Genomic DNA, 25,868 nt, shown 5'->3' with positions numbered 1-25,868 from the left:
AACTCTGGGTTTACTTGTAGTAAAAGAAATTCCCTGGTGGCATCATCCAGAAGGTTCAGCCCCCCATTTAAACTCCCTCTGCACGAGTCCCTGCTGAGCAGGGTGTCCTGGGTGCTTTCAGCATCCTCACACCTCATCAGGGTCTGGAGAAACCACCAGCCAAATATTTTTTGTCATTCTGGCAGGGTGAAAGATAAGGCTGTCTTTGATTATTTTTTTTTCCCTGAAAATTTTGCTGATGTTGGAAGCCCTCGTGGTGTGTTAAATGCAGCCCAGATGTCCAGCAGATGGTTCTGTGTCACTTGCCCAGCTCAGAATTCCTGGTGGCCTCATGTGGCTGCGTGACAAAGGCCACACCGCTGCCATGGCTCAGCCAGGAGAAAAACCAGGCTTTGTTTTAAACCCTGCTGAGCCAAACCTCACCTTGGCCCTGCTCAAAGCACGCAGAACTCGTCTCTTAGTGTGTGAGGAGATTTTTGGTGCTGCTCCTTTTCCCTGGAGGTGTCCAAGGAAGGTCTGGAGGTGGCACTCAGGGCTCTGGGCTGGTGACGAGGTGATCACTGGGCACAGCTTGGACTTGGTGATCTTGGAGGGCTTTTCCAACCTCTGTGGTTCTGTGATCTCAGCCCCCAGTGAACTTTAAATCACGTTTTTAGCACTTTGTGCAGCTGCTTGTGATGCAGAGGTCAGAGGGAGAAGAGTCTCAAGGAGGAAGGGAATTTGTGAGCCTGAGCTGTCCATTTGCAGCTGGAATGGCCATTCCTGCTGTTAAATCCATGCTGCCCATGAGCCTGGAGCAGTGGGCAGTGCCCTTCCCCAGCAGTGCACCAGCACAGGTTGTCCAGTCAGGAATTTGCACTTTTATCTGATGTGTCTAAAGTTTCCCTGTGAACCCAAGAGACACAAAAGGCTTTTAGTACTTCAAAAGTGAAGCTGCTGAGTTGCATTCTTCCTCATGCTGAGGTACAGAAAGCTCTGGGGTGGGTTTTTTTTATTTGTTTTGGTTTTGTTTTGGGTATTTTGTTTGGTTGGTTGGTTGGGTTTTTTTGCAGATAAGCTCTGTGCAGCTTCCCACTGCATTCCCACTGCTCTGTGCTGCTCTTGCTTTGGGTGTGGGGCTGCCCTGGTGCCAAGCTCAGCTGCAATTGAGTTGGAGTTTAATCCACACGCTGCAGAAGTCACAACAAACATGTGCTCAGTGCAGCCTGTCTCAGACAGAATATTTTTCATGCTGCTGACAGCTTCCTTAATGGTTCTTGTCACAGCTTTTAAAAAAGGCAGCCCAGTTGTGCCCTGTAGATGGTGCAGATTGAAGCTCTTGGTGCTTGCACACTGTGAGTTGGGGATGAGTAAATCGTTATCCTGTGCTGTATCCAGCTGAAAACATTCATCTGCCAGAGATAGGAGCAGTTTAAATTCCCGTGTAAACAGTGCTGACAGGTAATTGTGTTGATAATGTCTGTCCCCTGGAGCTGTTTCACCTCTCTGAACTTCCCTGGGAGGCTGGGGCTGACACTGAGCCGGGTTTTACAGCTCCTGCTTTTGGACCTGAGTTCAGGCAAGCTGAGTTTGAGGCCCCAGGGTTCCTGTGCTGGGAAATAACAGAGACAGATGGACATCCCCTGGCCTGGCAGCCTTCCTTCCTCATCCCTGCTCACCCCCTCACCAGGATGTGGTGACTCCACCAAGGTGTGCCCTCCCTGGGACGTTTTTCTCTGTCCAGAGGAGCCCTTGTATCGTGAGCTGAATCAAGATGATTGAGAATCTTCTGCTGGGCAGGCAGGACTCGGGAGTACCCACAGAGCTTTTGGAAATAATAGTCATGGAAACAAATGGTGGTTTGGGTTGGAAGAGACCTTAAAAATCATCTTGTTCAGGGCAGGGACACCTTCCACTGTCCCAGGATGATCCAAGCCCATCCTTGGAAACTTCCAGAGGTCCAGGGACACCCACAGCTTCTGTGGGCACCCTGTGCCCAGCACCCTGACAGGAAAACATTTATTCCCAGTATCCAGTCTAAATTCCACCTTGCCAGCTGGCTGTGGGCTGGGAATGCACCCTCAGGTGAGACAAAATGACCTGGTTTGAGTTCTGTTCAGGACATGCAGGGCTGTGGTGATCTGAGCAGATCCTGCCTGTGCTGGGATGAGCTGGGATCTCTGGAATGCCACAGTGGGAGCACATTTCCAAAGCTGCAGCTTTTATTTCTTCCTGCAACACTGCTGGCTCCTTTGAGGGGTGATGAGTGATGAGCTGCCCGGAAATCTCCTGATTTCTTCTGCAGTTTCTGCTGAAAATGATGGCAGAAATGGAAAATACAGTCGGATAGCTGGCAATTAGAGTCAGTTTTTCTCTTTGTTCAGCTCATTCATACACCCCCATCCTCTCATGTTCTGTCTCCCATGCTGAGAATCTGCTGGATTGACTCGGGGAAGGTTTAATGCGCAGACAAAGGCAGGGATAAGTTGTCCAGAGCTGCCTGGAATTACCAGAGGAATTGCATTTTACTCCCTGCAGCCTCTTCTGGGCAGTTTTTGGTGTTGAGTAAGAATTGAGGAGAAGCAGGGAAGGATTCCCTGCCCAGCCCCATGTGCCAGGCTGGGAGCACTGGGTGGCACCAGTGATTGATTGTCCCCCTTGTCCCCAGAGGCACCACATCCATCATTTAGCACCAGCCTGCCTTCAATGCTGCTGCTCAGCCTCATGGCCCTGCTGCTTCTTCCTCTCTCCATCTGATTTTTTTTTTATTTATTTTCTTCCTTTCTTCACCTCCTTTCAGGTGGGAGAAAGGGGAAATTGCTCAGGGATTGCCTGGGGGGTTTATTTTTTGTGTGCAGATGTGTCTCTGCTGGGTTTGCCTCTCTGAAAAGCTTCACAGTTTGTTACTTGGCTCAAAATTAATACCTTTGCCTGCACTTTTGTAATACTGCTTTGAGTTTGCAGCCTGGTGTTTTAGTACACAACTATTTCAAGACATAACCTGAATTTCTACCAGGGTAGTAGTGTTCATTTTACCCTCATAAAAAACCATAAAACTTGACTTAGTTTCAAGCATTATCTTTCTGTCTATCTGTATTTATTTGGAACGTTCATGCAGGCTCCTTAGAAATGTTAATTCATTTCCTTGTTAGGAAAGCCTAATTATCCTAATAATTCACTTTTAAGTGTTTGCCACTGTCCAGTGCCACTTGTGTTCCAAAATCCCCTTCTTGCCTTGGAAAAATGTAACCACCTTAAGAAGAAAATTGCTGAAAATCAGCAGTAAACAGATAAAATCATGCCATTTTCCTGTTGTTGGGTACGCCTGTGCTATTTAATGTAATTTAAATTGTGTAAGCCTGTGTTGCTTAATGTAATTCAAATTGTCTGCTGCTTAAATGCAATGAGTTGTCTCTTTCTCCCTGCCTGTTTTCCCTGGGTTTTTACACTTTTCCTTTGTCCTGGCTCTTCCAAGCACTGTTGTAATTCAGGATTACACTGGAGAACAACGCACAGAAAATGTTTAGGATGAACTGTGTGATATTGATACCAAATTACAAGGTACCTCATGAGGAAATTGGAGCAAAATGGATTTCAAATGGGACTCATTTGATTAAGTAGAGAAGTGCTTGGTGACTGTGGGGAGGGGAGCCCTTGGGACTATTCCTAACAGAAACTTTCTGGGTAGCAAACCATTATTTGCATTTCATTTCTGTTAGAAAAAACACTTTGTTAGCAGCTGAGCCTCAGCAGGGAAGCAGTCTGGTAAAGAAAATCGTTTTGATCTTTGGTTCAATTTGTAAAACGTTCCCTCAGCTTCTCCTGGCTGCCTCCAGGTCCTTGCTGGGTCTCTCTGGGTGGACATCCCCTCTCCTGCTGGAGCTGGGGGTGTTGGCAGCCCCAGTCCCACCTGGGTGTTCTCCTCCCTGGCCTCTGCAGCTCTGGGGCTGTGCTGGTCCCTCATAATTTCATCATTTCATGCACAGCCCTCAAATCCCATCTTTTCCACCCACAGCAGCTCCTGAATGTGTTATTCCCATTCCAAGAGATTTTATTCCTGTTCATTTCCTCACAGGTCACTCCAAACCTTTTTCATCTCTCACCCCTTAAGCAGTTGGCTTCACCTCTTGGATATTTTCTTAATCAAAACAAAAAAGAAAAAAAAAAAAAGAAAATATTACCAGATCTTGCCAGATTCTCCTATGGCAACATTTCACCATTTTGATCTTGGAATATTTGGCTGTGCCTGCTCTTAACTCGTGTTCCACTGATGGGCTGTCCCTCCCTGTCCCTCCCTGGTGCTTTTGGTTGTGTGTCCATCTTCCCACGGATCTGCAGGGATTGGGAAGCACAGCCAGGCCCTGTTCTTGTAACTCCAGCAGCCTGAAGTGGAGCACGTCCAACCCAGGTGGCTCCTCCTGCCTTTTCCATGCCCTGGGTGGGTTCTGGCAACTTTTCCACCACCAGACTGGGCCAGTTTCCCCTGTTTTTTACAAAAGCTGTAAGAGGCTAATGCTGCAAGCAACATATGCTTGTGTTTCCAAGGAAAAGGAGGAAATTCACTGTGGAGCACTTGCAGGGATGGAACAGCAAAATTTGCGTCCTAACTTTATTTTTGCATTAGGTAAAAGATGTTTGAAGGAATGGGGTGAGAGGGAAAACTCACGTGAGGCTGATGACAGCAGAGGTGTTTCCACAAATAATTAAGATTTGTGCTGAGCTGCTTCAGGGCTGTTCCAGGTCTCATCCAGGGTTACCTGGCAGGACAGAAACTGGGCAGGAGGAAGATGCAGGTCACACCTGAAGCAGAGATCCTGCCCTTCTCCAGAGCTCTCAGCTTGGCCACGTTTGATTTGACACAAAACCCTCTGAGGCTGAAATATTCCCAATTTGATGATGAAGCACTGTAATTTGGGGGGGTATAAATTAGGAATTATGGGTTGTGTAGCTGGATATTGGCTTTTAATACAAGAATCCTGTGGCAGCAGCTGCTCCTGCTCATCTGGTCCCCCTCAGAAGAGGCACCAGTGATACCCACAGTGATATCCACAGTGATAGTGACATAACAAACACACCAGCTGCTCCAGAGAGCTTCCACAGAGACATTTCTTGACATTCTGTTAAGAAACTGATTTAAATATCTGGGTTTATCTGCATAAGGAGCAGAGATAACCTTACAGATTCATTGCTTTGATGGCAGGCTGCAGGGAAGGGAAATAAATTTACAATTCAGGTTATAAAACAGTCTGGAGACTGGAGAAATACATTTTTCCTTCTGAAAAACAAGATTTGTAGCTTGCCAGGAGTTCAGTGGGGCAGACAGGAGCAGCTGCCTCGAGGATCCCAGGGTAGGAGTCTGTCTGTGAAGGGAGACCAAGTAATGCTGCTGAATCCTACTGTGTGCCACTGCTTTGGGGCACTTTGAGGCATTAAACAGAATATTTAGGGTTAGAAAAGAACCAAGAGTTTGTGTCCAGTTGTGGGAATCCAGAGCATCCCTCTGGCTGCCCTGGGACCCTGGCAGGGGTCAGGAACCCCCTGGACAGAGCCCCCAGAGACACTGGCTGTGATCTCTGTCCATGGAAAAGAGTTTTCAATCTTACAGGATGAATTACAAGCTCTGAGTGTTTGATATCAGTAATAATTAAGTGTGGCATGGGTGCAAAAGTAAAATTTTAGGATTCTAGATGAGGGGTCCAAAGGGCACAAGATGGAGGAAATTGGGTGTGCCTTGTCCTTTTTCTCCTTCTTCATGCCCTCCATGTTTCACTGTGGTGTTGGCATTTTTCTGTTGGTTCAGGCTGGGGACACACTGTCCAACGTAGGTGACAGATATTGGCACGTTATTGTAAATCCAGCACAGGTAGTTTGTGGTATTTAATGTTTGTACCATCCCACTGAGGGCAGAGCCCCACACGCTGCCCTGCAGGACAGAGCTGCGGCAGGGCAGCAGAACATGTTAGAGATAAACAGAATAAACAACCTTGGATCCAGCACAGATTAATTACAACTTCTTCTTTGGCAATGGGGCTGAAAGACAGAGACTTTCTACAATCTCAGAATTATCAATACCACAGATTCCGACATCCAGTCTTTGATCCATCACCACTTTCCAAGCAGGTGTTGGATCCCCATCCCTGGAGGTGCCCAGGGAATTCCTGGAGGTGGCACTCGGTGCTCTGGGCTGGGGACAAGGTGGGGATGGGGCACTGGGCTCGATGGGCTGGAAGGGCTTTTCCAAACTCAATTCTGTGGATTTTTTGCCCCCCTTTGGGGTGCCCAGCACCACCTGCACGCCTGAGCTGGAGGAACAACAACCGAGCTCATTTTGGAGCGTGGCTGCTGATATTTCACTTTTTGAAAAGTAGACCAGTGCTGATTTCCATATTCCCTTCTAAATAAATCTCTTGCCAAAAATACCAACCGTTGGCCTCTGCTGAGAGGGTGACTTGGAGAATTGCTTCAGAGAGAACGTGCCTTCTTCTTGGCATTTAGAAAACAATCCATGCTTTCGAGCAGGGTATTAATAATTTCTTACTCATGTTGAAGTGATGTAAGATGAAAAATTAATGTGGATGCTGCTTTCTCTTCTGGATCCTGCAAGCTGCTGGTGCCTCTGATGTGCATGGTCTTAAATGAAGTCAACGTTTCCTTTTGAGCTCTAATTTCCTTCCAAAGTCAGGAACAGAAAACTGACACTGTAAATACTTTTAAGTGGTTCAGACTGTTGATGTTTGTTTCTTTATCAGCCTTGTTAACAGAAAAGGGAAAGTCCTTTGATGTGGTCCCAAAGTTTGGTTGTAGAAATTCACATGTTTTGCTTTAGTGACTAAAACATGGGCTGGAAAGAGAAATATTTGGGCCTTTTTACACATTATTTTTTTACATGGCATAAGTTTCTCACATCCTTTCTGCCCCATCTATCCACAGAGCTAAATAATGAATATTTCTTCAGGGAAGGCATAAAGCTTTTTGGGGATCCTTGAAGCACTTCTGTTAAATGATAAACACGCCAAAGATCTTTTTAAATACTGGCTTGTGCTGAAGCCAGGTTGTGTTTAAAGGCTCAGTGCTGGGATGGATGGCTTGTGAGAGTGGATTTGGCTTTTGAGCCATTGGGAGAGTCACTTTCTTCCACCACCCTTCCTTCCCACTCGGAAAAAAAGAGAATTTATCACTGGGTTTATCATCACTGCTGTCTGTGTAGGAAGGATGGGATCTCCAGGGAGGAGTTACTGGAGGCTGTGAGGATCTGAGCCTCTGCTGGAGTGAGGATAAATCAATTTTCAATAAATCTGGGTGCTGTCTGGGGCAGAGTGGGAAGCAGCGAGAGGAATGGGCTGCTGGATTTGCAGTGGGGCTGAGGGAAGTGCCTTTAACCTGCTTCCATAATTGATGTTTGGGGACAAGGAGAGGCCCCTGTGGGACAAATCAGCATCCATTGAGTGGATGTGCAAACAGATGTGAGCTAAAGTGGGATGGAAAAAAAAAAAAGATATCCACTGACCCAAATTTCTTACAGTCTGTCCTGTTCTGTCTGGCTGAAAATGTCATGCTCTGGCTGCTGAGCCTTAATAAGGAAACAATTCCTTGTTGGAGTGTTTTTCCCACATATGTTTTTAGAATTTTAGACTGTACAGGGTTTCATGCACAAGCCCATTGCTTGAGGCTGCCCCAGCATCATCGCCCAGGCTTGGTGTGCTCAGCTGAGCCTTGGACTGGGAAAGGCTGGGCTCTGCCAGGAAATTTGGTGTTTTGTAAACACTGGGGTTTGCTGCTCTGCAATCTGCTAAATGGCCAGCACTCCTTTGAAAGGCAAATGGAAGCAGTCCCATGGAAGCAATCCCGTGGAAACAAAAAGCAATAAATGCTTGTGGTCACTTGAAAGGATTCAGAAGTTTATTATTGTTGGGTTCTGCGTGGGACACGGAGGAGCAGCTGGAGTCGGTGGATGTGGGCCATGCAATTGTCATTTGCTCCTTTTAATTAGGAGCTGACTTCAGTTTCTGTGCAAATGCATCCTCCAGAGGAGCCACCAGGACTGGAGGGATGGAGCAGCTCTGCTGGGATTGTTCAGCCTGGAGAGGAGAAGTTTTGGGGTGACACAGCTGTGGCCTCCCAGTGCCTGAAGGAGCTGCAGATGGAGAGAAAGGAAAGGATGGAGAGGGGATTTCCAAGGGATGGAGTGACAGGATACTGGGAACGGCTCCAAACTGACAGGGAATAGGTTCAGATTGGATACTGGGAAGAAATTCTTGGCTGTGTGGCCCCATCCCTGGCACTGTCCAAGGACAGGTTGGATGGGGTTGGAGCACCCTGGGGTGGTGGAGGTGTCCTTGCCCATGGCAGGGGGTGGAATTAAATGATCTGTAAGGTTCTTTCCAACCCAAACCATTCTCACGTGTTTTTTAATCCAAAGAAAGCTCATTCCTCTGCATAGTTGGCAGTGTCACCTCACCAGCAGGAATCCTTCTCAAACTCCTCTTTTCCATGACTTACACTTCAGGTTCATGAACGTGTCTGTCATCCTGAGCTGGCAAAGGAAGCTGATCATTCTTTGGGGTCAGATTGAATAAAGGTGTGTGGCTTAACCTCCTGTGGGGTTTTGGTCTCCTTAAAACCTCTGTGAACTTGGAATCTCCTGCTGCAGCACCAGGCACTGATGGGGATGAGAGCAAAGAGTTTTAATCTGACAACTTTTCTACCTGTGTGATAACCTCAAAGTGGCTGTTACACAAAAATAGCTGTAGTTAAAGGGAAAAAAATGGGTTTGTGTTTATTGAGAAGGAGGGAAACGCTCTTTAAACCTTGATGGATTCCTGGATTTCCAGGGGAAATCAGCAAGCAGGAGGATGCATTTGCACAGAAACGAAGTCAGCTCCTAATTAAAAGTAGCAAATAATAATTGCATGGCCCACATCCATATCACCTCCCTTCTCCTAAGCTCCACGGTGCTTTGACCTCTTGGGAAAATCAAGGAGAGTCCAAGTCTGGTTTTGACCATACAAAACTGGTAAAAACATAATTCCCTCAAGAAATGAAATTCTGAACCATGAGCATTATATGAATAATGCTCATCTCCCTGCATCACCTGGGAGCTGATGAACAAAAAGGACCAGGCTTGTAAATTGAGCTCTGGTGATGCCCTGGGAAGGCTGAGCTGGAACAGAGAGCAGACAGAGCTAAAGAATAAAGCAGAGATTTATTAAAAGGATCTCCTCAATGGATCCACCTTGGGCAGCACCAGAGCCCAGCCAGGGCTGCACCCAAGATGAACCAAAATGGCACAAAATGAACCCAAGATGAACCAAAATGGCACAAAATGAACCCAAGATGAACCAAAATGGTCCCAAAATGCACGAGTGCTCACAGGGCCTCTCACTTTGATCACTTCTGCTCCATTGGCACCTTGGAGTTCATTGTCCCATTCCAGATTTAGCCCAGGCAGTCCCATCCTGCTTGTTTTTCTCTCTCCAGCCCACGGTGTTTTTGCTCCTGGGCTGAGATTTGGATCATTTGTCCTTGGTGCCCAGCTGGAGCAGGAATTGTTTTGTCTCTGCTCTGTGCAGGGAGCTCAGCATCCCATATAATGAATCCCAGACCCACAGACTAAAGCAGCACAGAGTGTGAAAAATAGGAAAGCCAAAACCTGAGGCATCACTGTAAATCCAAAACAAAGCAACCAAAGTGAATTTTATGGTGTTATTTTGATTAATTCCCTTTTTTTCTTTGTCCCCCACAGTGGCTCTTGGTCGTAACCAGCCCCTGAAGAAGGAGAAACCCAAATGGAAGAGCGATTACCCCATGACGGACGGGCAGCTCCGCAGTAAGAGGGATGAATTTTGGGACACAGCCCCGGCCTTCGAGGGCAGGAAGGAAATTTGGGATGCCCTCAAGGCTGCTGCCCACGCCTTTGAGAGCAACGACCACGAACTGGCACAAGCAATCATTGATGGTGCAAACATAACACTACCCCATGGTAGGTGCAGCTCACGAGGATGTGGCCTCTCTAAAGGGGAACAGGTTAAAATAATGATGTTTTTACCCTCAAAAATCAGTGGATGGAATGGTTTAAAATATCTAGGTTTCAATGTGGGTGTGCTCCTGTTCGGAGTTTCTGAGAAAAATGGTTTTATATAGAGAGGGACCAAGAAAATCTGCTTTTTTTGGTAGTTCCTGCAGTTGAAATGGATGATGTGGTCCATGGGAACACTCAGCTTGAGTCTGATCTTTCCAGGCAGTATTTGGGACTTTTTGGAATCTCTTGGAACACCTGGATGCTCCAAGGCACCATTTTCATAACTTTTTTCCCAGCTTCTCTTTGTAAGGAAGTAGATTTTTTTCCCTCCTGATTTTAGGGGTGTCTTTGGCACTTGAACTGTTGGGAAATTTTTTAAACTTTCTCTTCTAAAGAGCCTGAAAAAATCTCCCAAAAATTTGGGGCTGGAAATCTGCTGATAGATCCTGTGTGAGATAAACTGCAAGCTCTTATTTTGGGTACTTCCCCCTTTGTTTTGTTATTCTGAATCCTGCTGGGTGGGTTTGATTTGTTTTCTAAGCTCTATTTCCCTCACTCCACAACTCAGAAATAAATAATTTCCCTGTATTCCTAACAGAAATACAGTGAGAGGGGCTGGAAAGAAATTACTGATCATTTGAAGTCGCCATTCAGATAAATGGAAACAATAACTCAGAAAATGCATTTTTGCAGACCTAAGGGAGTTGCTGCATTGTTTTTAGTTGCTAAAATATCAATTGTGGGTGCCAGGAAAACTCAATTTATATATAGGGATGCTGGAATAAAATACAGGTGACCTTTCACTGTGGTGTCTTCCTCACATCAGGCTGCAGCCCTCAAAAATTGTCTTTAATGTGGGAAAGCTCTTCTCTGTGCGGGTCTGACTCTGGTTCTGACAATACAAAAACTTGATAAAAACATAATTCTCTTAAAAAATGAGGATTTGGAGGCAGGAGCAGCAAGGGGGATACGATTTCTGTAATGAATTTGATGAGCCCCCATTAATGAGCTGTTTTGGCAGCGTTGGGTTGTGCATTCAGATGTCACACGAGGGAGAAAACATTGAATTTATGGCATCAAATCCTGCAGAGAAGGTGTTTGGCCTGTTGGGTCTGTGTTAGAGTGGCAGAACAGCTTGGAACTGTGAGGGAGGAGTTGAATAAATCCAAAATTGAGGCAGTTTCATCCTGCCTGGAAGGCTCAGTCTGGCTTTGGGGTCACAGGGGGAGTCCCTTGTGAGTCTCAGGAAAAGAGAGGATGTGTCATGTGCTGTTTCAAGGCTCCCAGATTTGGAGAAAAAAAATGGATGTGAACTCTTAAATCTGTTTTTCCAGCAGTTTGCTTCGAGTCCTGCCTACTGCTGGCAGGTTATAATCTGCTTTTTAAGGCCCACATGCAGAATATTCAGAGTATCTCAGAAATAACTCAGAAATCAAATTCTTTCAGAGGCTCTGCTGCCCAAGCCAGGCCTGGCTTGAGGCTGAATTCCAAACAGAGAGAATATTTAGAATTTTTATCTGGGATGTGGAGGTAACTGGGGATTTTTCCACCCACAGAATTGCAATATTTATTTTTTATTCACTTTTGGGCATCAGTTTGCAAAGTTCTCCATGCAGTGTGACCTTCCCAGTCCAGAGAAAGCTGCTGCTTCAAGAAATCCAAATATTCCTGACTCATCAGGCATTGTTAGTGCCATGGATGAGGAGATTATGGATCAAATCCTTCCATTTGGGGACCCAGGGATGCAAACTGAGCTTTTCTCCAGGGAGGAAGGACAAACAGACTCTCCTTGCTCTGAGTGACACCAGCGGCCTCTGGGCTTTGTTCACAAAAGGCTCATTTTGGGAAAAATTTGGGATGAAGGGAAAATAAAATAGCGGTGAAGAAATGCAGCTGTGGTGTCTGCAATTCAACTTTTATCCCTTTTTTTATGGGTTTTTTTGGGGGTTTTGGGTTTTTTTTGTTTTTATTTTGGGTTTTGTTGGGTTTTGTCGGTGTTTTTTTGTTTTGGTGGGGTTTTTTTATTTTTGGGGTTTTTGTTTGTTTTTGGGGGCTTTTTAGGGGGTTTGTTTTTCTGTTTTTTCTTTTTGTTTTGTTTTTTTTGTTGTTTGTGTTTTTGGGTTTTTTGGGGAGAAGGGTTGGTTTTATTTTTTGGGGTTTTTTTTTTGGGTTTTTGTTTTTTTGGTGGGGTTTTTTGTTTTGTTTTTTCGTTTGTTTGTTTTGGGGTTTTTTTGTTTTGTTTTTTTTGTTTTTTTTCCTCTGGATCTTTTTAAGGCTCTGTCTCCTGTAGAAAAGTCTGGATGAAAATTAAGCCTCAGGCTGAACCAGGGCAGGCTCAGGGTGGACATCAGCAGGAATTATCCCATGGAAAGGGCGCTCAGGCACTGGAACTGCCCAGGGAGATTTGGATCCCCATCCCTGGATGTGCCACTTTGTATTCCTGGTGGGAATCTAAACATTTCCCCAAGAAAACCCAACATTTGTTGGATAAATTCCTTTAAGTCTATGAAAAAAAAAAAATCAACCTTTCTCACTGTTTTTTTTCTACAAAATGCTGCAGTGCCAGGGGCTCTGGTGTTTGCTTTCATTTATTTGCTGTGTGTACAACAAGAAGCTTTAAGAAAAAAATAAATTAAAAGCCCAACCCAAGCCCTGCATCCACATTTGGCTGTTCAAGCCATGGGTTGGTGAGAAAATGAAACCTTGGAGGAGGGAGAGGAGGGGGCTGGGGACTGAGGAAGGGCTGACGAATACAGATTTGGCACACAGAGATTCAGCCTTAGCTGATGCTGCAAAAATAAAATTGCTTTTTTATTCCAAAATCCTGCAGCAAAGCGAAGGGGAGAAATGGGGAAAAAAAATTAAAAAAAAATTTAAAATCTCTTGTGAGGCTGCTTTCAGCCAGATCTGTCACTCCTCTGGTGTGAGGAAGACTCTCACCACTGTGATTTTTCTAATGGATGCCTTTTGCTGGCTTCTGCTGTTAAAAATAGCATGTAAGAAGTATTAAATAAATAAATAAGCTCGTGGGATGGGCTTAGCACTTCTCATCTATCTTGGGTGACTCTGTGGGATGGATTTAAAAATAGAAATAACGTTATCACCGATTTATACTTCTTTTTTCTCCTCCTCCTGCCTTAAAGTAGCACATCCTCTATATTTTATTAATGAGTCCATTTAAATTTCATGAAGAAGAGTTTTCCATGGTTCTCAGCTATCAAACAGGGAATCTTGGAGTGTGTAGTATTTTATAATAATGTTAATGTTGTGCTGAACTTGGCCTGCAAGTCATTAATATTAATTGCAGTCTGGCTGGGGTTAAGTGGAGTTTTTAAATTCCAGGATGGACATTTCATAAGCTGCAGCAGAATTCCCAGGATATTTGGGTTAAATATCTCAGAGTTTGCATCTTTGCAGCCCTTGCATTGTTTTGCTCTTTTGCTAAAATATAAATTGGAGATGGCAGAAAAACTCAATTTATACAGGGGTAAGTTGTTATAAAATGCAGGTTACCTTTAATAAGTAATAAAATATAGGTTACCTTTAATAGCAAATAAAATACAATAAATAAAATTTACCAAAACAAATTTTAAAAATTACCAAAAAGTAGAATAAAATAAAAATTACCCTTAAAGCCACTGCACCATCAGCTTTGGGTCAGGGTGTTTTTAACCCTTATTAGGCAATAAATTCCAGGGTGGGCACTTCACCTGCTGCAGAGCTCTCAGGGTTTTGGGGTTTAGCTCCTTTCCTGCTGCTGGGGTGATAAAAGGGAAAACTCTGCTGGGTTTTCTGCTTTTCTGAAAGCTCCTGTGGTCTCAGCTGGCTTTTCCTGGCAGCAGCTCTGGCTCTTTATTTGCTGTCCTGGGTCCCTGAGATCCCCAAAAGTGGGATGGGAATATTTCCCTGAAATGCTGGGGGGAAGGAAAGGACATCACTGAGCTATTCCCACTCTAAACAGAGAATTTTCTTCTCCTTGGGGTGAAATATCAATTAGAAAAGCATAAAAAAGTCCTAAATAACAAGAAAAGCCCTCAAAGCCTGGAGCAGCAGTGTGGGGGAGGCATGGAGTGTTTCCATCACAAATTCCTAATTCCAGCAAAACTCTACTAATTAAATCATACACAATCTCAGAATTATTTAGGTTGGAAAAGGTTTCCAAGATCCAGTCCCACCAGAGTTACATTGCAGATCTCTCAATCACAGATTTAGCAATGCCACAGGTAATCCAACAGTGCCTTCAAACAAAAAGCAAAATGACACAATTCCACCTCTGGAGCTGCTTAATTTCCAGGAGGAACCCAGAACTCTATGGAATCTGTTCCCTGGACACCTCCAGGGATGGGCACTCCACCATCAGGTTTGGCTGTTTTTAACATTTATCACTTCTAGTCAATAAAAAAGTTGCCCTTTGCTATGTTGAAAACTCCCTTTTTATTTATGTTGATGCAAATCTCCATTTATTGAGTCCATTTATTTTATTTTATGTTGATGGAAAACTGAGCTGTCACTGTGTGCTCACAGCCCAGCAGGCCAAGCATTAGTATTGAAATTTGCACAGTAATTCAAAAATATCTGCCACAAAAATGCTGTAAAATGTAGGTTTTTAACCCTGACCATTCCATGGCTGGTTCCTGTCAATTAAACAGCTCCAGAAGTGGAACTCTGATTTTTGCAGAGCTTTTTTTGTGGTGGCAATGTTGGACTTCCCTGTTGTGTTGATGAATTTGTGATGGAGAGAATCTGTACAGTGAATTTTGCTGTGGAACCTTTCGCATTTAAATTGAATCCCCTCTGAACTGCTGCCCTTAAAGCCACCAGCTCCTTTTGCTTTTTCTTCCTCTTCTCCCTCAAAATTTTATCTATTTCTGGGAATTAAAGCTGTAGGAATTGCTTGTCTGAAGAGGCTTTTTAATTACCATGAAAAATCATATTTTTGATGGCTTACATTCTCTACACATGCGTAAAACGTTGCTGGACAATGTGTTTTTTCTGTGAGGACACCAAATACTCCCCTTTAAAAGGGGAGTAAATGATATTTTGGTGACTGTGGCTGTCTAATTTTCGTTTCCAGCCGAGTTATGAAAGCTTTGGGAGGTCTGACTATCAAAGCCTGTCTGTCAATATGACCAGCAGTAGTACTGAGAGGAAAATGCAGCCCATGAAAATTAAGCAAACTCTAAAATCTGTAGTGAATATCATAAATTTTACAGCTGAGCCTCCTAGTTTGTTGCTTTGGGTTTTTTGGGGGGTTTTTTTTTTGACCAAACTCTGCTCAGGAGACAGCAGTTATTAGTTCAAGGGAAGCTTTTTCTGGTTTAACTTCAGTTAAAAAAAAACAAACCCAAAAGGCAAGAGATTAAAACCCAAAATTGCTGCTGTCTTGTGAGGAAGCAGCCAAGCTGCTGCTGGCACTGAGGCTGTGTGTGCATTAGGAGGGTGCTTTTATTTTGCTTTTTCTTCTACACTTCCATGGCTATTTTTAAGGGTTCTTGACGTCAAGTCCCCTCCGGAGGCTGAAATGGGGAGTGAATACATTGAGCGTTTCACAAAATGCTGCTGGAGTCCCTTCCTGCCTCCCAGGATCCTTCCCCTCCTGCCCCAGGGATGCTCTGGGGAAGGGCTGGGAGCTGCATCCCAATTTTGCTGCTTGGTGCCTCAGCCCCATCCCCCTCCCTGCACGGGGCAGGGACAGGAGTGACAGAAATGGCTCTGCTGGCTCTGCTCCTGCTGCCTCTGGGGGAGCCCAGAGCACCCCAAAATCCAATTCCCAGAGTGGGGGAACCCAACTCATCCCAAAATCCAATTCCCAGAGTGGGGGAGCCCAGCTCATCCCAAAATCCAGTTCCCAGAGTGGGGGAACCAAACTTATCCCAAAATTCCATTTCTCTGGGGGAGCCCAGAGCACCCCAAAATCCATTTCCCAGAGTGGAGGAGCCCAGCTCACCCCAAAATCCAATTCCCAGAGCTGGGGAGCCCCACTTATCCCCAAAATCCATTTCCCAGACCAAGGGAGCCCAACTCATCCCAAAATCCAATTCCCAGAGCAAGGGAGCCAAACTCAGCCCAAAATCCATTTTTTGGAGTGTGGGAGCCCAGCTCATCCCCAGATCCATTTCCCAGCTCATTCCCAAATCCATTTCCTGGCCGGCTCTGGCTGCCCTGGCTCCTCCCGAAGTTCCTCCTGCTGAGGAGAAATCCCCAAATCTCTGCCTCTTTCAGTGCCCAGGCCCAGGAATTGCTGTTTCATAGGAGGCTCCATCCAAAGGAGGGATCCTCACCTCCAGGCTGTGCCTGGATTTGGGATTACCCTGCTCCAGCTTCCCTCAGCCTGCTCAGGGCACAGTGGCAGCTCCTTCTCCTCCTCTGCTGCCTCTTACTTCGGGGAATTTTGGCATTTTCTGTGTCCATCATACCTGGAAAATTGGCTTTTTCCCCTTGGGAATGGCCATGGTTCTAGTAAAAGATGTGTTTTGTCGTTGTGTCTCCAAATTCCTCCTGACCTTGAGAAAGAATCACTTTCCTCAACAGCCTCCTGCAATGAAGATGCTGCTTTCCATCATTTCTGCTGTGATTAATATTTTTTTAATGGATCACAACATCCTTTCTGAGGGATGCTGGATTCCCAATGTTTTCTTCAAGTTGAAGGAAAATGAATCAAGTCCTCAGGATGTAAAGCAATTGTGGCTGGCTGGAATATTTATATATCTAAGTGCAGGTTAGAAACTCTCAAGCCTTCAAATGAAACCCCACTTATGGTTCTATCCTACAGTTGTTTTCCTTAAATATCTTTAATTTCTGCTCTTGTGTTTTGAAAGGTATTTTTAGGAGATTTGTCAACATAACTGCTTGGACTTTTCTGGAGTCCCTTCCCCTGCAGCTCTTGCCTCTCTATTTCCTGCCTTTGGTTTCAGTTTGTCTTTTCTGGTGTGGGGAGGATGATGTGCAACACTTTTTAGAAATGCTGTTTCAGGGTTTTTTTTAACCATTGATGCGTGACGAGAAAATTGCAGCTAATTTCTTTAAAGAAAAAGAAAACAAAAAAAAAAAAAAAAAAAACCAAAAAAAGCCAACAAAGCAACAAACCCAAACTGGCCACGAGATGCTCAAAATAAACAAACCCAAATTTTGACAAAAGAACCTCTCAAATTCCTCGTGGAGGAAGCTGCTGGTTGGTGTTGCAGATGTTCCAGACAGGTGTTGAGTGGTTTAGGTGAATAATTGTCCTGTGGTATCTGATAGTGGTCAGGACATGATGTCTGCTTTATTCAATATTCCCCGGGAGTGGACATTTATTCCATTATTGGCTGCTTACAGTGGAGGCACTGAGGATCAGCTTCATCTGCCTTGCTGTCTGCTTGGGAAATGAGAAAAAGAAATATGAAGTGTTTCAAATGGAGGTGGGAAATTAAGTTTAAAATGGGTTTTACCCCTGAAGATTCCAGTGAGAGCCTTCCCTGGTGATCTCCAGGCTTCTGGCATTGTGGTTTGTAGTGGATTTGGTGTTCCTGGGGGGATTGGTGCCCTCAGGGTGGAAAATGGGGGGCTCAGCCAACCCTTGGGTGTCCCACCTGCCTCATCCCACTCCTCTTCATCATCTTCAGCTGATTGTGGCCAAAACATTTGGCATCTTCTGCTGGATTGGCCTCAGGAATTTAAATAATAATAATAAGATGATAACTTTTCTCCAAAAGCAAGGCAGAAGTGTGTGAGCCCCAGAAAGTTTCTGCCTTTAACCTTTTAGGAGCAGGTAACAACTGAGGAAATCCTGCCTGAGGTGTCACAGAGAACATGGGCAGCACTCAGGAGCTGTTTCAGTATTTTGAAATATTCCACAACCTCCTTCGACACATATTCAGGCTGAGAACTTGGAGTCACTCACTGGCTGTGTTACAGACAGCTTGACCTCTGGAAAAATCCTAATTTCGAAGGATTTTCTTGCACCTAGAGCTGCTTTTTGCTGACATTTAGCACTGAGAAATTCAGCACTGAGAGAAAAACTTCCTTTTTTTGCTGAGCCACGTCTGAGCCCAGCAATGTTTGCAATGTTTGCTTTGTAGCTTTATGGCAAAGAAAAACCTGCAGCAAAATGATCTCGGTGTTTCCACCCGTGTTTTGACTCCTTGAAACTGCACAGGAACAATGGAACCTCCGAGGTGCTTTTAATAATTCCTGAGTGATCAAGGAAGGTTTTAATAGAAGGTCACAGGTACAGCAAGGCCTTGAATTTTTAACCTTTTTGGGCTCTCACCATCTGTGCAGCCTCTGCTCAGGGCACATTCAGGGCATGAGGCAGCACCAACATTGAATCTTCCACCTTTTTGCTTAATTAATCAGTTTTTCCTCTTTTTTTATTTGAAATAAGGGCCATTATTTTATTTTATTTTATTTATTTTTTATTTTATTTAAAAAATTTATTTTATTTTAAAAATTTATTTGATTTTTTTATTTTTATTTTATTGTATTTTAAAATTTTATTTTATTTTAAAAATTTATTTTATTTTAATTTATTAATTTAATTTAATTTTCTTTAATTTAATGTCATTTTATTTATTTTATTTTTATTTTATTTTATTTTTATTTTTATTTTTGTTTATTTTTATTTTATTTTGGTTTTATTTTTCATTTTTAGTTTTAGTTTTATTTTATTTTATTTTTATTTTCCTTTGCAGCTCCTGCAGCCCTGCAGCACAGAGGTGCCGGGCAAACCTCTGGGTCATCCTGGGCTGGTGCTGCCTTCAGAGGCTGCCTGCAGCACAGTTACAGAATAAATAGGGGTTTATTAAAGAATACATCCTACAGTTGTTTTCATTAAATCTCTTTAACTTTGTGGTTTGAAAGGTGTTTTGAGGAGCTTTGTCAACATAACTGCTTGGACTCGAGTCCCTTCCCCTGCAGCTCTTGCCTCTCTATTTCCTGCCTTTGGTTTCAGTTTGTCTTTTCTGGCGTGGGGAGGATGACTGAGCAACACTTTTCTGAAATAAATGTCTTTGTGCTGCCTTCAGAGGCTGGGCAGAGTCACAGGAATATAGCAGGGATTTATGGAAAGGCCTTCACAGGATACACCTTGGGCAGTGCAAGAGCCCGGCCGTGGCTCCACCCCAGGTGGGCTCCTGGTCACCAGTTTTGACACTTTTATGAGTTTGGGTCCATTTCCATGTTGGGGTTCATTGTCCAATTCCAGCTCCAGGTGATGCAGTCCCACCCTGCCAGGCTGCTCTCCTCCATTCCTGCTGTTTGCACTTTTTGGGGCTGGAGCTGCAGCGGTGTCCTTGGTTCTGGGCTGGAAAAGGATTGTTCAGTGTGCCTGAGCTGGTTCTGGGCTGGAAAAGGATTGTTCAGTGTGCCTGAGCTGGTTCTGGGCTGGAAAAGGATTGTTCAGTGTGCCTGAGCTGGTTCTGGCCTGGAAAAGGATTGTTCAGTGTGCCTGAGCTGTGAGCAGAACTTGCTGACACTTTACATGGAATTCAGAGTTCTGAACCAATGCAGTACAGAGTGTGGAAAACAGGAAAGCTCAAACTGAAGGCATCACTTCCTTCTTTCCCTGTTGCACACAGGTGGGGGGGAGTTGTTCAGTTTGAGGAGTTTTCCAGCTCTGGGAGAGCACTCCACGCTCCATCAGAGCCAACATTTGTTTGTGTTCAGTCCAAGGGGTTGCTGCTGCTGCTGCTTTACCTGGAGTTTTATTTTAACAAGTGATGTATCAGCCCGAATTTCCCTCCAGATCCACTTGGAGCTCAGATTAAACTGTCTGAAATCTCGTTTTGAGCAGGCAGGGGATGGATTGGAGGCTGAACTCCCTGCCTGGAGCGCACAGGAGGTGAAGCAGCTCGAATCCTGTGGTCACCAGTTGCTAATTGAACATCCCAACAAGTCATGGTCAGTCTGTGCCTCCTCTCCCTCTGCAATTCCCTGGAATGAGGTTGGAGCTGGGGGATCGGGCTCTGCTCCCAGAACAGGGACAGGAGGAGAGGGAACGGCCTCAGGGCAGGCTCAGGGTGGGCATCAGCAGGAATTTCCCCATGGAAAGGGAGCTCAGGCACTGGAACTGCCCAGGGAGGTTTGGATCCCCATCCCTGGAGTGTCCCAGGAATTTCTGGATGTGGCACTATGTAGACTTCCAGGGACACAATCTGTCAGTGTCTGTGGTTGGCAAGAAAAAGGAGATTTCTGTCAGGTGTGTAATGTGACCCTCCCGTTTGCTTTTCCATTTGAACCACGCCAGTTGTGGGATTTGGGATGCTGAGTGCCAGGTGCTCACTCTGGATTTACAGGCTAAAAAAATCAATGGTAACCAAGGCAGCGACAACTTGTGTAAATGTGAGTTCAGCCTCACCCTGAGCAGGTGACCTGGGCACTTCAAACACTGCCAGGGAGCTGTGCTTGGAGGGGTGCAGTGCAGCCTCCGGTGGTGATGATATTCTGCTCTCCTTTTCTCCTCCAAAACCCTCCAGCCCCTTGAAGAAGCTGGATAATGCAGAATAGCAAATGTAAATGAAGAGGGTACACAGAGGAGCTCTTTTACCAACCATTTTATTTTTAAATTTTTATCTAAGAAGCCTGTCTAGACAGGCATCTATTTTCATGACATGCAAAGCAGTGTAGTAGATGAATACTTCATTAGTAAAATGACTTGTCATCTTTGAACCCTGATGGAATATCTCTTGGAAGCTGTTCCTTCCATGCAGTATTAGATCCAAGTTTTACAGGGATGTGGAAGTGGCAGTACATATGGTGTTGTTAACATGACAACTACTGAGCATTAATGCATAATTACTTTATTTATCAAAGCCAGTGATGGAAAGCCAATGAACTGCACAGAGTGGAGGAATTTGAGCTCTGGTAAAACTGTTTTAGGGGAGGATTAGGTTGTTTGTGGAAGTTACTCTGCTGGGAAATTTGGAGCTTTCTGGTTTAAGTCCCTTCTTCCCTGGTCTCCATCAGGTGAGTGAAGTGGGGTGACAGATCCCAGCTCCTCTGCCAGGATTGCCACTGCTGCTGTTGGCACTAGTGTGGATTTCTAAGAGGAATTTTGAGGGATTTGGTTCCCTGAGCACCCCTTTCCAAATGTCCCATCCCTGTTCCTCTGCTCTCCCTGCCCATGTGCAGCAGGCTTTTCCCAAAATTTGGGTTGGTGGGGACCTTACATCTCAACCAGTGCCACCTCCCACTGTCCTAGCTCTTTCCAACCTGGCCCTGGACAATTCCAGGGATGGGGCAGCCACAATTTCTCTGGACAAGCCCTGTGTTGTGGTGAGCTGTGCTTAGTTTGAGGCAGAAAGGCTTGGATACACCTGAGGGATCTTTGGTTGCGTTCTCCAGCTGGGATTTGCTCTTTAAAAGTATTATTTTGGTATTACAGCATGAGGAAAAACTTCTTTCTGTGAAGAGTGGCAGCTGCCCAGGGAGGTTGTGGAATTCCCTCTCTGGAGACATCCCAAAGCCACCTGGATGTGTCCCTGCCTGGGAAGGGTTGGATCTCCAGAGGTCCCTTCAAACCCCCAACCATTCTGTGACTGCAGGAAAAGCAGCTGGGTGGGATCCTTGAGGTTGGGAAGGGTGTCAGTGTCCTTTTCCCCCCCTCTTTTCATTTTCAATCCCTGTGTGTCATAAGTGGGAATGAGCTGGCCCTGCTCACCCAGCAGCTCCTGGAGCCCTGGGATCTCCTGCTGCCTCTGGGAGTTGTTCTCCAGCGTGGAATGGAGCCAGACCAATAATGTGCCCATAATGGAAGAGCTGTTTTTCAGTGGATTTGAAATGAGAATGATTAAATGCTTTCAAGCTCGTTATCTGCAAACCCATTCTTTAAGGAGCTGCAGTGGCAGAGGCAGGGTGGGGATGAGAGCACAAAAGTTGTGCCCTGCCTCAGGGTCCAGACTGCACCTCTGTCCAGGAGCTTTCTGGCATTCAATTCTGCATAACCCATGGAAATTTAGTGTGGAAGGAGCAGGGGAGGGGGCTCATATGGGTGCTTTATTATCAAGTGTTTCCCCCACACCATTAATTCTTTATTGTTCTCTGCACATCGTGCAAGGTGACTTGCATGAGTATTCCCACAAATTTCCCTCTGGAAAATGGAAAAGCCACTCTCATAACAGCATCCTTGGGCATTTCCAGAGATGAACCGAGCAGTTTCTGTTGGGATTAAGCCAGGAGGAGCTTTTTGGTGTGAATTCCTCCCAGTTTGGGCTGCCTGGAGGAGAGTGGAATGCAGCACTGCGTGTTTGCTCTTGTCCCAGCCCCGCTCCCATTCTGCTGGAGCCACCCTCCACCTCTCCCACGTGCTCCTGATGCCAGCACAGGCATTTTTTCCTTATAAAATCTTGTATTTCCCAGTTCAGACCTAGAATCAAGAGCTAATAAAGAGATAATTAGCTTTTCTGCCTCATCTTTGCTCTGCTGTAAAACCCAGAGACCTCTTTGTTTTCCTTCTGAATTTCAGCCGTCAGTGATTTATATCGGGTCCAAATCAATACTCCACAGGTGAGAGCTCTGCTATCCCCAATTTATTCAGCAGTCCAGGCTCAGCTTGGCTTTGGAATGGAGATTTTCAGTCAGAAAAACAACTGAACCAGCTGTTCCTTGGGCAAATGTGTTATACACAGACAGTCTCCTTAAATTAGCTGAGTCTCACTGCAGTGCTACATTTTGGGTTGTGTTGTCTTAATTTCTTTTCCTGCAGCAAATATGTCTGAGAGAAGTGGAAAAATAAAATGGAAATCTGCTCAGTTCTTAAGTTTTGGGTGTTTCTGAGCAATGCTTCTCAAAATTGCTCTAAAACTTAAATAGAAGGCAACTTTATGAAGAGAAAACAAGAATTTTCCTGAAGAGAATGGTGTGCAGCTTAAGGAAATGTTAAAATGCCATTTCAAGTGCATTAAAACTTTTTGTTTTTTCAGGTGAGTGTGACCATATTTGCTTGACTTAATAACTCCTACAAAAGTTAACCTTTCTGTTGTTGAGAACTCTTAAAATTGTTGGTCCTGCAGGAGGATAAGTCCAAACTCTGAACTGCTTACGGGTGAAAGCAGTATTTTAACAAGTCCTTTTTAGTGTTTTCCCTTCCAAATCCAGTGAAATTTCCTCACAATCTTCATAAAACAAAGTTTTTGTGGCTGGCAAGGCAATTAATTTCAAAATGTTCCTGTTCCCTTATGCTTGATGATCACATCTGCTGATTTTTCCCTCTGAAACTCTCAAGCTGTCTCCTACCTGGATAACAACCAACAAGAAGCTCTGCCTGTAGCTCCTTCCAGAATCCCTCACTCTCCAAGTTGGTGTTAGCTCTGAAATATTAAAATAATCCCATCTGCTGTTGTTTTTTTGCATTGTCTGCCACCCTTCCTTCCTGCTGCTTTCCTCCTGGATTCTGCCCATTCCAGAGGTTTTTTTGGGATGATCCAGCAGTGAAAATTCCAATCCTTGAGTTGGTTTGGGGAAGGAAAGGGGAGCAGGGCAGGGAAATTAGGCAGGGAAATGAGTTGGGATGTGGGGTGGTTGTTCCTTGCAGCTCTGAGCATCTCTCTGCTGCCTTTTCCTCCTCTGCTTTGAGGAGGTGTTGCCCTGAATTTTAAAAGTGTTAAGTTTTCTTTTATAGTTCTTTTGAAAGTTTTAAAGTTCTCATAAAACTTCTTCAGCCTTCTGATAATCTTTACGTATTTCTACTGGAGTTCTCACACATGTTGATGTAAATAATGATTATTTTGCATTCTTTTTTGTGGGAGAATTGATGGATTTTGGTTTGACCAGTGTGGTTGGAGAGGTGGCACTTCCATCCTCCAATCCACTGCCACTTTTGGAATTCTATATATTTTGAGGTCAGAAATAAAATTGGCTCTTTTTATCTCTTGAACTCACCAAACTTCTGTGTGCTCATTTCATGTCCAATAGTGACACGGAGGCTGCATCCTCCTCTGCTGGAAGGACCCTGCTTGGGAACAGAAAAAACCTAAAAAATATTTATTTCTTTCTTGATTTCCACTTTCTCATAAAAACTTGATAGTCTTTTAGTGCCCCTTTCAGCTAAATGTGGTCCAAGCTGCTGTATCCTGCAGGAAGGATCAGAAATTTGATTTTCAGTTTGAACAGCAATGCTAGGAAGTGTTCTTCAGTTTAGATATTTGGTGTTCTAATGGAAAATCACAAAAAATCAATGTTGGGACATGTTCTCCAGTTGGGATATTTGATTTTTTGTGGTTTTCAGTTAGAACAGCAATGTTAGGAGGTGTTCTCTGGTTGGGATATTTGGTGTTCTAACTGAAAATCACAGAAAAAAAAATCAATATTAGAACATGTTCTCCAGTTGGTATATTTGATTTTTTGTGCTGTGATTTTCAGTTAGAACAGCAATGTTAGGACACCTTCTCTAGTTGGGATATTTGATGTTCTAACTGAAAAGCACAAAAAATCAATGTTAGGACATGTTCTCTAGTTGGGATATTTGATTTTTTTGTGATTTTCAGTTAGAACAGCAATGCTAGGACATGTTTTCTAGTAGGGATATTTTGGGATATTTGATTTTTTGTGATTTTCAGTTAGAACAGCGATGCTAGGACATGTTCTCTAGTAGGGATATTTTGGGACATTTTCCCCAGGATGAATGGAGCACTGGGATAACTGGGGAGGTTTAATAACCTGTTCTTACATTCACAGTTTGGTAGAAACCATTTCTCAGTCTGAGAGGGGACTGTGGGGTTTTATTGGCAAAAAAAAAAGGCTGTCCCTTTTTCTATTTTTTTTTAGCAGCCCTCCAAGTTAGCTGCTGTTTGAGAGGCTGTGTTTTAATATTGCTTATCTGATGATGATGAAGGAATCCAGTGTTTATAGCATCAGCTTTGACCTCCGTGTTAGTTCAGCTGGGCAACCAGAAAATGATGAAGGAATTCCTCAGCAAGCTCCCCCCGTGTTATTTCAAATTAACTCTTTGAGCTGCTCTTCTAAAGCTGATGCGTTCTTTTTAGGATAAATGGCTTTTGAATAAATTTTAGCTGCTTTAGCTACATTGAAAGGCTGTTGAGGTTTGGATTTTGGCTTGTTTTTAGCAGTAAACTTGTTTCTATGTCTGGAATTTAGTCCTGTGATATTTAGCAAATAGATGAGGAGTGAAATGAATGTTGTAAAACAAAACTGAAGTGTGGGAGCTCCAAACTTGAGTCTGTAAATGGCAAAGAACCATAAAAGGGTTTGGGTCCAGCACAGCTTTGATAGAAGTTGGTTTGCTCTGAAATTCATTAATGGTAAAACACTTTCATGAGCTGATGCAATGATATAATTTTATTTCTTTCTTTGTTTTGTTCTCTCATAAATCTCAGGGCACAGATGTCTTGGTGCTACCTGAACAAACAGAAAGCCTAAAACATTGATCTTTTGAATTATTTTCTCTGTGTGTTTCTGCAAACACAAATTATCCTTAAAAAAAAGAGGATTCCTACCCAAAAGATTTCCAGCAGAAGATGCTGCTGTTACACTGGGCTGGGTGACACCACATATCCCTGAGTTATAATTTTATATTGTGGCAATTTTGCTGATCAAAAAGCAAAGTTTAAGACAACTCAGTGTCAGCTTGAAAAAATCCCTCCACATAAAACCCCCCCTTAGTTTCTCACTTGTGTGCAGAGCAGAGTCAAAGAGGTTTTTAATATTCTGTGTCTCAAGGACTTGGCTCCTCCTCAAACATCCCCAGCACCACAAGGATGGATAATTTGGCAATTGACTGTGCCCCTCTAGGGGCAAAAATGTGGAAATTTTGGTAATTTCTACAGGTAAATTCAGAGCAGGGGAGAGGGGATTTAACCTCACTGAGAAAGGATTCCTGCTGGGATTTGGGATGCAGCTTCCTCAGTTTCCCTGGCTTTGCTTTCAGCCTTCTCTG

The 25,868-nt window shown here is 44.2% G+C and overlaps 1 protein-coding gene across 1 annotated transcript in view; it reads left to right on the top strand.

The window, feature by feature from the left end:
* UBTD2 (ubiquitin domain containing 2) overlaps positions 1-25,868 on the top strand; it is a 47,578-nt gene that overhangs the window by 14,321 nt on the left and 7,389 nt on the right. Inside the window, exon 2 of the mRNA XM_030283830.4 lies at positions 9,722-9,958. Coding sequence (XP_030139690.1) covers positions 9,722-9,958 — 237 coding nt within the window. The remainder of the gene's footprint in view (positions 1-9,721; positions 9,959-25,868) is intronic.

This window comes from Taeniopygia guttata, chromosome 13 (assembly GCF_048771995.1).
Source record: "Taeniopygia guttata chromosome 13, bTaeGut7.mat, whole genome shotgun sequence".
Lineage (NCBI taxonomy): Eukaryota > Metazoa > Chordata > Aves > Passeriformes > Estrildidae > Taeniopygia > Taeniopygia guttata.
The sequence above is the reverse complement of the archived record's forward strand: the minus strand, read 5'-3'. Positions and strand labels throughout refer to the sequence as shown.